This window comes from Sparus aurata, unplaced genomic scaffold, assembly GCF_900880675.1.
Source record: "Sparus aurata unplaced genomic scaffold, fSpaAur1.1, whole genome shotgun sequence".
Classification (NCBI taxonomy): Eukaryota; Metazoa; Chordata; class Actinopteri; order Spariformes; family Sparidae; genus Sparus; species Sparus aurata.
The window spans coordinates 248,162-261,846 of record NW_022045107.1 but is presented as its reverse complement, the minus strand read 5'-3'; the positions used below and the strand labels follow the sequence as shown (position 1 = coordinate 261,846).

Genomic DNA, 13,685 nt, shown 5'->3' with positions numbered 1-13,685 from the left:
AGTAGCACAAAAACCACCCATCCATTTGACTGGTATATTGATACTGTTCAGTCAATTCCTGAACCAAGTTTTTTTACCATAAGTACTAATGTGTAGTGTATGTGTTTTCTACTGTTCGTGAGACTTTGTGGATTCCGGCAGCTAATACACACCCAGATGCTGTGGGTTACATGCGCTGTTGAGCTGGATCAATGTGCTGCTCCTGGCCTCTCCCTCCTCGATAGAGAGGTGAAGTCTCTGTTTTATGCTGATGACCTTGTTCTACTATCTCCTACTGAACAAGGACTACAGCAACAGCTGGACATAGTAGAAAAGTACTGTCAGAACTGGGCCCTGGCAGTAAATATGAAGAGAACTAATGTCATGATCTTTCATGACCAGCCTCACAACAACACTGCTCTCCAAACACCAATCAGAGCAAAGCAAATTATAACGCAATGTAAAGAAACCTGTCTGGAACATTGGAAAGAAGAAACTAAAAGCCAAAATAGATTAGAGTGTTATCTGGCCCTAAACAGAGATTATGAACCAGCAGAATATCTCTCTACTGTCAGAGATAGAAAACAGAGACAGGTCCTGACCCGGTTCAGGCTCAGACGGATCCTGACCCGGTTCAGGCTCAGACAGATCCTGACCCGGTTCAGGCTCAGTGATCACAAACTGACAATCCAAACAGCAAGACACAAAAAATCATGGCAACCAAAAGAAAACAGAACATCTGGTCACTGTTCGACAGGTGAGGTCGAGACAGAGATGCACTTTTTCCTACAGTGTGAAACATTTTAATGTGACAGTGAATGACCGACACACACACACACACACACACACACAGGGTATACTGTATACATAATTAAGGTAAATAAAACTCGGTGTTGTGTTGGTGTTCATGATAAGATGGGCATTATTAGTTTATATGCCAGCAGGGACATGGGAAGAAGGATCGACACTTTGCTGCCTCCCACAGTTCAGACCTTGAACTACAGCTCACTGACAGAAGAGAAGCTTTTATCAGTCAGGCTTCACTCAGTGTTGTAGAGAGCGCTGTTGTTATCTCAGCTGAATGCTGCTCAGTTGTAAAGTTGTTGTTGTGCTGCTGTACAGCCTATAGCACTGTAATATACTGTGGTCCAGGAGGGCAGTGCTGCATATTCAAAGACTGATATGATGAACCCTGAGCATGGTTTCAGAGGACACTTGTGTTGAGTTTGCTCAGGTTGATAATGTGGCTGCTCATGTCCGCTTTCACAGAAATGTGACTCATTAGAGCCAAAATCTGTGAGCAGCATCTCTCAGTGGAGAGCAGCATAAGATCTGGGAGTCTGTCTTCCACAAATAGCTTCCTCTGCTTCATTGACTGCGCCACTGAAGTGGTTGTCATTTGCAGTGTCACATATATTTTGAGGAGCTTGGTCAGGATAGGGAAAACTGTTCACTTTGTTGACTTTAAGGCACCTCAACAGAGCGAGCACATTGTTGTTTGGAAGAATATAGTGTAGCAGACCCTTGGCGTCAACAAAATGAGGCGGAGAGATTCTGACGGGTGCTTAATTTTTTATTGTGTGCTGTAGCACCGTGAAAACTATGAAAAGGAAATACAGAAAGAAAATAAAGAGGTTAGATTAAACACATGAAACATTTGATTTACAATTTCCAAACCCTCAATACAATCACCCCCATTCAATAATAAAATACGAAAGAGATACATTTATTAGAAAATATTTACACTCATTGTTAAAACTTGATCAACCAAAAATAGATCTAGACACCTCAAGGATAAAAGTAATAGCCCAAAATTTGAGTTCCACATACCTGTTCCACTTTACCAAGGGAGCTCATTGTTTGTTATGTTGAAGGGGCCGTTTGGAGAGACATCTGCCTCCTAATAGTAATAAAACAAACTGCAGACTGACTGCAGCAACTTAATCAACAAAAAGATGGTACGTCATTACAATACATGGTTCAAAGCAAACTTACTGGGGGTACCACAAATAATCCAGACAAAGAAAAGACTCAGCAGCACAGATGCAGCGCCAACCCAGCGGAGACAAAGGAGAAGGTGACTGAGATGCTCACAGGTGAGTTTACAGGGCTCATAGTCTCCTCCCTTTTATACCTTGCTAAGACTGGACACTAGATGGCAGTCCAGGGTCTTTCACATGCTCAACAGACAGAATACAGAGAGAGGCTGAGGTGACAGCCTAAACCATCCACTGTTCTTTACATATAGGAGTGGAGGGTTAGGGTATAAGAGTGGAACACCTTGACTTCAGGCAAAACATCTTCTTCCTTCGTGTCATTTCTTTTCTGCTAAAGGTACAGAGAACAATTCACCACGTTTTGTCCTCCGGAAGGGCTCTCCATCATGTGCCTTTTGAAGAGGGACACTTCCAACAAAACTGGGTGTTTTTAATGAGACGTCAAGAAATTCCCAGCCGTGTTTGTGGGGGCAAAAACATCATATTTACCAACAGTTTACTGCTCTGAGTGCTCTTACTTTTCATATTTAAGCTATAATATGAACTTTTACTTGATCCTGGATTGAATCACAAATAACTGCAGTGTTATAATTAAATCACTAGGGGGAGCTCCTTATGTGTTTCAGGTCTAAGTCCAGTATTGTGTGAATAAAGTGAGCATTTTTAAAAAGTGAGAGTGCTTTATTTCATGTAGTTAACATAAAAAGAGGAGAGAATTAAAAAAACATACAATAATCCAAGTCATATTTACAGAATTAATATGAAAAATAAAGATTAAATAAAGAATTAATACTTTATCATAAATACAAAACAAGTTTAAATTAAAGTCTCCTAACCCCAGGCGTGGAATCGTATTGTATCACATCACAACATACATTCATAATTTAAATAAAAGCTCATGTGGTCAACAAATGAAGAGATTTACAGAAATTCAGCAGATTTTTTTTTTTTTTTTTACAAACTTGAATAAATAAATCTGTTAAAATTTAAAAGGTTTCCCGGAACACAAACTTTTACCCACCGTCCTGGCTGTGCAACGTAAGCTGCAGTGTCATTTTCATAAAAACATGCCGTCCATGAAGTCGCTGTGAAACGACCTGCAGGTGTGAAGTCCTTCTGTGAAGGACAGGATCTCTTACATGAAGCTTGATGTGAATTATTGCAGAACTGTCTCATCAGAAGTCTTCTAAAGTCAGACTTTCACCAGTGATTCAAATAAAAGACACAAGTGCAACATTACAGACAGTTTAAAGAGCTGCTCTCAGATCAGCCGTACCCATTTTAGATTCTAGATTGTAGCTAAAGGCCAGTTAGCTTTGGTCTGCTAACACGACTTTAGTCTGCATTCATTAAATCAGTAAATTATTGGTTCCAGTGATTATCATGTAAAAATGTATTTTCTGTAGTGAATCAATTGTCCTGAAAACTGTGCTGTAATCTTGTATTTTAGAAATATAGCATAAGGTAGCTAGTTAGCACAAGCAGGCTAATCATGTGCTACACATCAAATAGTGAACGTGCTGACTTGTTTGTTCAACTACTTCACCTGCCTTTAATTGCCAACTGGGGACAAATACATTTTTTAAAATTTAATTAAATGGTGCGTTCATGGGGCGTCGGAATAATTGTGGACAAAATGTTTAACCAACTGGGAAAATTCACATGAACAAGACAAACATGTCAAGTAGGAAGAACAATTTGGAAAGTCAAAGAAGATAAGATTTTAAAAAAAGCAAAAAATTAAATGTTTTTTTTAAAAATCTCTTGCTATGCTTGACTGAAAAGTTATTTTTTTTCTGATAAAAGAGGCAAGAATGATGAGAAGCCTGATACCTCTCTCATGTCTGTACACTTAAATATGTAGCTGGATGTAGCACCGAGTTAGCTTAGCTTAGCATAGAGACTAGAACAATGGGGAAACAGCTAGCTTGGCCATCAAAGTCTGTGTTCTGTTTGTATCTCTGTCTGATCTCTCACATGACAGTATAAATATTCCTGCAGAGGCTGCTGAAGCTAAACTCTCCTCTTTTAATCAGACAGCTGGTTGTGGTAACATAGTAACATCCAGCAAATGACTTGATGCAGGAAATGCAGTCAGTGTGTTCTTGTTTGGTCTCACAGTTGCAAATAACTGTAATGATATTAATTTTAAAAGAACAACTCAGAGAAAAGTACAGTTCAATATTTTTATAAAAAAAAAACCCAGTGACGATATAAAGAAATGAATTAATGTACAACATTTTCACAAATAGGTTTGCAGTGCAGAACAAAACTCCAATAGTAACAGTCTACATTCAGTTTATAATCCCATGACAGGAACAATGGATGGATTCATGTGTTAAGGCACATTATAATCAATACCTCTGTTTTTTTTAAAGTATTTCTTTGGCCTTTACGGCTTTTTTGATAGCACAGCTGAAGAAGGTGACAGGAAACAGGGTGAGAGAGAGAGAGAGAGAGAGAGGGGGAGACAGGCCGGGAGTTGAACCCAGGTCCACTGCAGTGAGGACAAAGCCTCTGTACATGGGACGCTGCTCTACCTACTGAGCTAAACGACATCCCTTCTCAATACTTTAGTTTCTAGAATGATATTCAGAAACTCTGTTTACATCTGGAGAAACTGTAACGCTCCCACTCCGCTCTATAAAGTGTCATTGGAGGTTCCTCCAGCTCGGAGGTCTCATTAACACTTAAACCTTAAACATCGGCATTTTGTGTGTGATGGGAATGTGTTCACTGTGTAACAGCCGGTCAGTGGACTCTGCAGTAGAGCAGAGATTTTAATCACTTCAGCTCAGCTTTGACATAAAAACATCAGACCTGAGTGAACACACTAATTAGAAAAAAGCTGCATTATAAAACAGGATGTAGGATTCAGACTTAAAGTGTGCGTGTGCACAAAAGGTAAGAAAATAATCATCAAATTTTAAAACAGTGCACACACAAACACACACACTTATACACAATATACCCTTTATAAATCACATATATAGATATATATGCATTATCTGCTATTAAAAGGTGCTTATTGAATATTACAGACTACATCGCTGTGTTCAATGTTTGTGCTAACGTGAATCTATTAACAGGTGTTATAGTGAAGTTAAATGTCTCTGAGGCGTCATTACGGCTTCATTCAGAGGCAGCAGCAGCACTTACAGCCTGATTAACTAAGCTAAGCTAATAGCAAGATAAACCTGAGAGAGAACAACTGCGGTTGACAAAATCTTTGGACATTCTGTTTTCTGAGCGTTTATATATTTTTCACTGGAGTGTTTTACTTCAATTCTTGGTGGAACAATGGATGTTACTGTTCAGTTGCCCTGGTCCACAACCATCGTCAATGGGGTCCGTTCTTCTTTATGTTTTGGTCCACTGTTTTTTCTCTGTGAGAGAACAAGGTGAGAGCAGTTTCACATGCAGGTCATGAATCCCTACAATTTCAAAGCAAAGTGTTTTTTAATAAATCACATCAGTCTTCTTAAAAAGGTCAAATATCTTCTAGTTTTGATCCAGAGAGCAATGTGTCTCAGTGCAAGTTAGTTTTTGAATAATTTTATAATTTTCTCTTTTTTTTTTTTTGACAGTGTATTAAATTTGTGAAGTTTTAGTTCTTCCACTAAATACATAATTCACCCCAAAACATTCCTCTGTATCATAACTTCCTTTCACTGAGCAAATATGAGGCCAAAATATCACCAGCAAGATGAGAACGAGCTTCATTATCAGAAAACATCTTGTGTAAAAATGTATTTGAAATGTGCTTTGACTTGTTAGTTCTTCTGCTGACATGGAGGAGTTGTGTTTATGAGCTACACCACATTCAGCCACCAGGAGGCGATCATGATGTGCTGGATTCACTTTGATGAGCTGTCAGTCGTCCATCTTGATAAACTGTAAGTCATCAGTCTGCAGTTCTGTCTGATGGTTCTTCTTCCTTTGTACTGAAGAATCACTACTATAACTTCTTTGTGCCTTTTATTGTTTCATCTTATTTTCTGCACTGGTGATACAACAACAATCTGTTGGATTCTATTAAACTTTGTGCAGCAGAATCACATTTTCTACCCCAGTTATCATCTGGTGATATTAAAGCTCCTACATGACCTCAGAGTTTGGGTTACCTTCATCTTCAGGTTGTTGCTGAGCCTGGTAAGGAACGCCATGATAGATTTGTTGGTTTGTGGGCTTCATTCCTGAGCAGTTAGTTAAAAAATTTAAAAAGAGAGAAACTTTGTAAGTATTGAAACAGCATGCAGCACATTTATCACCATTTCAAGAAGAGAACAGTTTAATGATCTCAGTTTGGTCTCCAGGTTAGTTCTTCCTCATTTTCTACCCCAGTTATCATCTTGTGTCCACCTTATAGTCAGTATTATTTCTCCTCCATCACATCAAATTTCCTCCCAGCTCACTATTACTAAGTAAACATATTTCACAGTGATAACTTAAAAACATGTGACGGCTTCATTTTGGTCGACTTTATGTTGATGTTAACAAGAGCAGCATGAGGCATCAAGGGTTCATGTTATGAAGGTGATGATGACAAAGTGTCCACTTCATTGTATTTTAAGTGAAGATTTTAATTAAAAACCTACATCAGTAGTTGGTCTGTGACAGGACATCAACTCTGACCTCCTGTATGAAAGTCAGACTACAAACTGGCCCTCACACTTAATTTCTATAATGTTACGTCCTACGTCACTAAAAGTGTGTGTCACACCGCGGTGAGGAATTTCCTGTCTTGGGTTTTTTGTCTTGTGAATTTCATGTTTTATTTTGAAAGGTAACTCTCCTCTGGTTTCAGGTCACTTGCCCTTTCTCCTGTGTCACCGGTCTGGCGTCTCCCCTGATCCCTGATTGTCTCCACCTGTGTCTTCCCTCCTCATGTGTATATAGTCTTTGTCTTCCCCTGTCTTCGTTGCCAGAGTATATCGTTCGTCTTGTCGATTGCCCCAGCCTTGATTTCCACAGCCCAGTATCGCTAAGTATTGCCACGCTTGATTTCTGTTTTCATTTGCTTACCTCTTTAGAAGAGTGATTTTCATTTGTAAAGTTTTGGTCAGCTTGTTTTATTTTGCCTGCTAGTTTTGATTTCATAGTCTATTTGTTTCCTCCCCTTGGAGCGCTTTGTTTTGTAATTTTCATAGCTCTGTGTAGAGTAGTTTAAGTTTTCGGCCTTTTGCCTTTTGTCCTCTTTAAGAGAGATTTTTCTGTGAGTAACGTTTTATAGATATTAGAGTTTCAGGATAGTGTAGATTTTGCTTGTTGTTTTTTCATCCTTCGGGATCGCCCTCTGTTGTGTTGTTCTTGCTGTATGTTTCCCCGTCTGTGCAGACAAGACCAGTTTTTCATAGCTTTTTGTGTTATCGCTTTGTCTGAAGAGGAAACAACTGAAACCAGAATAAAAGCTTGTCTATACCGTTTCTACTCTGCACCTGAGTCCTCTCCTTTGTTCAAGCCTGACAGTGTCAGAGATACTGACTGAGCTCAGAGGAGCAGCAACATTTAAACCAACAACAGGGTGAGTGAAGCAACTTTACAACTTGAGTGTTTAACAGGAAATGTGTCAATAATGATAAAGTTGAGAGATGTTTGACTTACTGTGCTTATAGTAACAGTAGACCCCCAAAGCGATGAGAGCAGCAACACCAAGAACACCACCGACAACACCACCAATAATCTTGTTCTGTCTGTCTGTGTCATCTGAAAGAATGAAGGAAAGATGTTAGTTTTAGTGATTTGCATCAGATTTCTAATTTATATTTATCAGTTCACCATGTACATAATTTATTCCAGTTGTTCACAGCTGCAGGAGGCTGCATGTTTCTGCTGAGAGGAAGGGAAACAAAAGCAAACAACACTTTTCAAGTGTACAGCTTCACATGTTAAGGTAAACAGTACTGCAGGTGTGCTGCAGGTGTGCTGCAGGTGTGCTGCAGGTGTGCTGCAGGTGTGCTGCAGGTGTGCTGCAGGTGTGCTGCAGGTGTGCTGCAGGTGTGCTGCAGGTGTGCTGCAGGTGTGCTGCAGGTGTGCTGCAGGTGTGCTGGTTGTCATAAACTGCAGTTCAACTGTTCCTCCAGTTCATCAACTAGCAGCTCACTGACTGTTTCTCCTCCTGAAATACTTCAAACTGATCCACTGACACAATGGTGCCAAATATGACCCTGTTGTTGTTGTCGGGTCATTTTAATAATGAAGCTCTGGTAACTCCATGACGAGTACGTTCCACTTCCTTTAACATCTGTACTATAACAATCAGAGGCTGCAGCAGCTGCACACTGTTCACCTCACTGAAGGTGTGAAGATGATCTGGAGGCTGAATTATGAAGCAAGTTCAACTTACTGTTTGGGTTATCTGGAGACACAGTATCACCCTGATGCTTCTGAGAGGTGTCGTCTTTTCCTTTTGGAAGGACTGTTAAAAAAGAGAAACTTTTTGAAGTATTAACAAGCAAGCAGCACATTTATCACATCTGTTTCATGGAAAATAACTTTTTTATGAGCTCAGTTTGTTCTCCAAGTTGTGACTGACTGCAGATAATTGTAATTAACAATGAAATGATAGTCAGACACAATTTGTGCGCACATCACCTAGATTTAATGTCATATCACTGCATCATACTACTGTAAGGAAGCTGTTTATTACAGCACACAGTTGGTTACAAACATCATTATAAAATAGTATTATTACGTACCTTTGAGGGTTAAGGTACAGGGGAGATGCCCTGCAACAGAACAGTAGTATGTACCACTATGAGATGTGGTTACTCGCAGACTTAGAGATAAATTCCCTGAGGACAGTTCCTCCTTGAAAAGAGATGTTCGGTCTTTGTAGTCATCACTCTGTTTGTGAAGTTGATCTTCTCCCTGAAAAAACAGATGGACAGTCTCGTTCCCTATAGCTGGATCCTCAAACGACCACTCAACTTCTTCATAGCTGATATCCATCTTGTTCTTTGTTGAACATAGGAGAGTCACTGTGTCACCATCTTTTCCTTCAATGGCTGTATTTGGGCACTGCAACCCTGTTGAAGACAAACAGAAACAAAATATTATGATTACATCGAGCCGTTGGATTGTCTACAACAAAACACTCACAACACAAGATGCTGGTTGCTGTGTTTTAGAATCCAGTGTTGTAGTTTATTATGTACTATAAAAAATCAGTAGCTGGCAACAGCTGCACAGTCTTCACCTCACAATGATAATCTGGAGCTGTATTAAGAAGCAAGTTCAACTTACTGTTTGGCTTAAATGGATCATGGTGATGGGTATTTTCCTCTGGATGGACTGTAAAAAAAAGGGGGAAACTTTTTTAGGTATTAAGAAGCAAGCAGCACATTTATTACATCTATTTCAGGGAAAAGAGTTAGAACATGAGCTCAGTTTGTTCTCCAAGTTGTGACTGACTGCAGATAAGACGATTGATAGTTAACATATTCAAAGGTTTTAGACAGTTTTGTGCAACAAACAGGTGACACAAAGACATAAAAACACAGATTTTGATTGCATTGACCCTTTGGAAAAATACACACAACACAAGACGCTGGTCGCTGTGTTTTAGAATCCAGTGTTTGTAGTGAAAACAAAATTTACTTGGTGATGCCTCGTCCTGCTCGGTTGTCTCCTGGTCCACTCACTTTACATAACTTGTATCAGATTTTCTGTTAATGTAACGTGTAAACTGTGAATTGTTGCTCTTTTCTCTACACATGACATTTATTGCATGTCTGTCCGTCCTGGAAGAGGGATCCCTCCTCTGTGGCTCTTCCTGAGGTTTCTTCCATTGTTTTTTTTTACCCTGTTAAAAAAATTTTTTTTCATCAACATGTTTTTCCTCAGTCGAATCGAGGGTCTAAGGACAGAGGATGTTGTTCACTGTACAGATTGTAAAGCCCATTGGCTGTATTTGGGCACTGCAACCCTGTTGAAGACAAACAGAACTACAGTTGTTACAACTCTCGACAACTGTGTTATTTCTCAAAGCTCAACCGTCAAGAATCTAGGTGTTACTTTTGATTCTACACTCTCCTTTGATCAACACATCAAAGAAATTACCAAGATCGCCTTCTACCACCTGCGCAATATAGCTAAAATTAGGTCCTTCCTGTCCACCGCGGATGCAGAGATCCTGATTCATGCCTTTGTTTCGTCTAGGCTGGATTACTGCAATGCCTTATTTTCAGGTCTTCCACGTGAGAGCACTAAAAGCCTTCAGATGGTTCAGAATGCTGCAGCCAGAGTCTTAACACGTACAAGAACATTTGATCATATTACACCAATCTTAGCATCTCTGCACTGGCTCCCAGTGCATCTAAGATCAGACTTTAAGGTGCTGCTGATGACATACAAAACTGTACACGGCCCCGTTGTACATGTCAGATCTCATTAAACCATATATTCCAATTACGCTCTCAAAATTCAGGGCTCTTGATGGTTCCCAGGATTAAGAAGAAGTCAGCTGGCTGCAGGGCTTTTTCCTATCAGGCTCCTTTCCTCTGGAATAACCTCCCAGCTGACATCAGACAATCTGGCTCTGTTGACGCCTTTAAATCTAAACTCAAAACTCACTTCTTCCATTTAGCCTTTAATTAGCCCTGATATAAATTGTAAGCTTCTTCAGTGGGTCAGTGTCAGTCTCAATGAGTTCCTATACTACTAGAGTTACACTGTGCTGCTGACAAGAAACAATCTGTTTATTCTGATAAATACTGCATTTCTCTAACCTTTGTTTTTGTTTTCTGTTCCCACAAGCTGCAAGCTGTGTCACTCTCTACACTCTCTATAGGTTCCTCCTTTCTCTCCTCCTTCTCTTTCTCCTCCTCCCCTCTTTCTTTCAGGCTCCCTTCTGATGGACCACGGCCCCCTGGGAACATCTACCATTTCCGGGCTCCTGCTGCCTTGAAATACTGACTGATCTGGATCGTCACACCCCGAGCTCTGCTGGATCATTGCTCTCCTCTGCTTCACTATCTCCTTATATCTTTATTTCTGTAAACCTTGATGCCTCTCTCTGTCTGTTACTAATTATCTTGTGTGTTCTGCCCTCTTCCAGGTCAACATGGTGGACAGGAGGTCGTCTGGCTCAGGCTCCACTTGGTGATGCCTCGTCCTGCTCGGTCGTCTCCTGGTTCCACTAACATTGCATAACTTGTATCAGATCTTCTGTTAATGTAACTTGTAAACTGTGAATTGTTGCTCTTTTCTGTACACACAACATCTATTGCATGTCTGTCCGTCCTGGAAGAGGGATCCCTCCTCTGTGGCTCTTCCTGAGGTTTCTTCCATTGTTTCTTTTTACCCTGTCTAAGGTTTGTTTCCATCAACATGTGAAGTTTTTCCTCACTCGAATCGATGGTCTAAGGACAGAGGATGTTGTTCACTGTACAGATTGTAAAGCCCACAGAGGCAATGTGATTGTGATTTTGGGCTATATAAATAAAATTGATTTGATTTGATTGATTTGATTTGATTTGATTTGATTTGAGGCAATGTGATTGTGATTTTGGGCGATATAAATAAAATTCATTCATTCATTATTTAGCCTCCAGTAACTTCTCCTTAGCTTTACACAATAACTGTTTTGGAATCATGAATAAATAAACATTTACTTGACTCATCAGTGAAATGAAACCAGAGGGTCCTGAGGGGCATTTAAAACTGTCTAGATAAGCATGTAGCTTACAAAGAGAACATAATAACGCTTCACATTAAAATATTACACATGATGTGTAAACAATGGCGTTAGTTGGATACTTTCGAAATGTAGCTTGCTTTTGCAGCTTTAGTTGTATGTGTTAGGTAGCAGTCAAACCCTCAGGAGGAGCACCAGGCTCTATTGCAGCATCCAGGACTGTAAATCTCTCCACATAGTGGTCCCATTAACAGACTCCTGGTCTTGAATGTCTGTACTCTCAAACAACTCATGAGTGGGGAGCAGTGTGAGGCATTTGTTCACGTCGAGCAGTTAGAGAGCAGTGTGGAGACCGCTGACCACTTGTTATCATCGAGTATTTCTGTCATTCCGCACTGCGTTCAAATAGTTACTTAAAGACATCGTTCTCAGCTGCATACATGGTTATAAGCTGAAGTCTGGGGATGTGAAAACTGTACACTGTCATACAGCCTGCTGGTCAAACAGTCTGCAGAGTGTGTTGACATTCAGCCAGAACAAAATGGGGGAGGCGCCATGATCAGATCAACCTGTGATACAAAGACTTGTATAACCTGTATAGCTTGTTCACCAGAAAGCCGAAAAATGTATCTCACTGTCCTCAAGGTATAATGTTAACACAAAAACGGAAGTAAACCGAATCTTCTTGGTTCAGCTAGCTTGTGGCTAACTTCATCGTTGGTCGGCTCACAGACCCTTCAGGTTACCACCAACACTATTTACTGTGTCCATATCGGTTCTTCTCTTGTTTGCCTTAAAATAATGCTGGAAATTCAACTCAAGACACGGAGACGGAGAGTTATCTGACATTATTGGCTCATGGCCAGCAGGATAAATCAACCCGGAAGCTGCTGCGTCATAACGTACTTTATTTTCCTTTGAAAATAAGACAAATAAAGAAGATAATGACGGTATTCTCACGTATTCATTCTACATAAGGTTCAATATTAAGCTGTGGTTTGATTTAGCGCAAGTGGCCTTCCTATTTATACATTTGTTGTTATTACAACTTAGCTACAAAGTATATCCACTTATAATAGTTTGATTCCGCTCACCTGAGTCTCCACATACCTCCACCAGCCCGATGAAGAGCAGAATGACGAGTCCTGTCATCACCTGTGCTAAATAATTATGTTACTGTGTCGCTTTACCTTCTTTACCTTACTACAACTCCCTCACGGTATACCTCGATGGGCGGAGTTAAAGGTTTAACCCCGCCCACTCTCCAACATTTGACTCTGCCGTCACCGTAATGTTTCCTGTCCAGTCTTACTGTCTCCCCAAGCTGGCTTCTCGAACCACAAGGTCCAAAAGACTGAAACCATCCGGCGCCCAGTGAAGGAAAAGAATGAAAGAAGAGTTTTAGAACTGTTTAATACAGTGTCCAAAGAGGGACAAGAAACCATAATGAATGTACCTTGATTATTCATTAAATTATGAAAAAAGTTATATATTTTAATGAGTATTTATCATAATCAAATGTAACCTGAGATTCTTTCTTACTGTTATCAAAATTAAAGGGATCAGTAGACTGTTTTTTTTCATTGAACAACAAATGATTTAACAACAAACAAACATTAACATAAAACAAGCAGGCAAACAGTAAAAATGTTAATGAAATACTAAGATAAAAAAATGAAATAATTACTGAAATACCGCTATGTGTGTGTGTGTCTTTCTTTATGGAAAGTCACAATTGATGTTAAATTGTAAATGGTAAAAAATATTGTGTAGTTCATGTATAAACATTATTTAGATGCCATTAGTAAAATTACTAACTAGTAAACTATTAATAATTGTTGTTATAAAGTGTTACTCAAGTCATTAAGTTCTTTTCAACAAAGAAATAAGTTCATTAAATTTATGTCAAATTTGTAACTTACCACCTTCTGTGGGAATTTTAGTCCAGTTTTCATCTGTGTGCTGCACTGATATTATTTCCTAAGTGATTATTGATCCTGTTAAAACACACATGTCTAAAACAATCCTGGTTCAGCTCTGAACGTAACTGCATTCATATTCAGATCTTATTC

At 39.5% G+C, this 13,685-nt stretch overlaps 1 protein-coding gene across 1 annotated transcript; it reads right to left on the bottom strand.

Moving 5' to 3' along the window:
• Positions 1-4,162: 4,162 nt before the first annotated feature.
• On the bottom strand, positions 4,163-12,837 carry LOC115577647 (uncharacterized). Its single transcript, XM_030410549.1, has 7 exons — positions 12,708-12,837; positions 9,222-9,269; positions 8,675-9,004; positions 8,323-8,394; positions 7,581-7,682; positions 6,101-6,172; positions 4,163-5,362 (listed from the first exon to the last, which is right to left on the bottom strand). Exons 1-7 carry the CDS (start codon positions 12,763-12,765, stop codon positions 5,337-5,339), a joined length of 708 nt encoding a protein of 235 aa, XP_030266409.1. The 5' UTR covers positions 12,766-12,837; the 3' UTR covers positions 4,163-5,336.
• Positions 12,838-13,685: the final 848 nt, after the last annotated feature.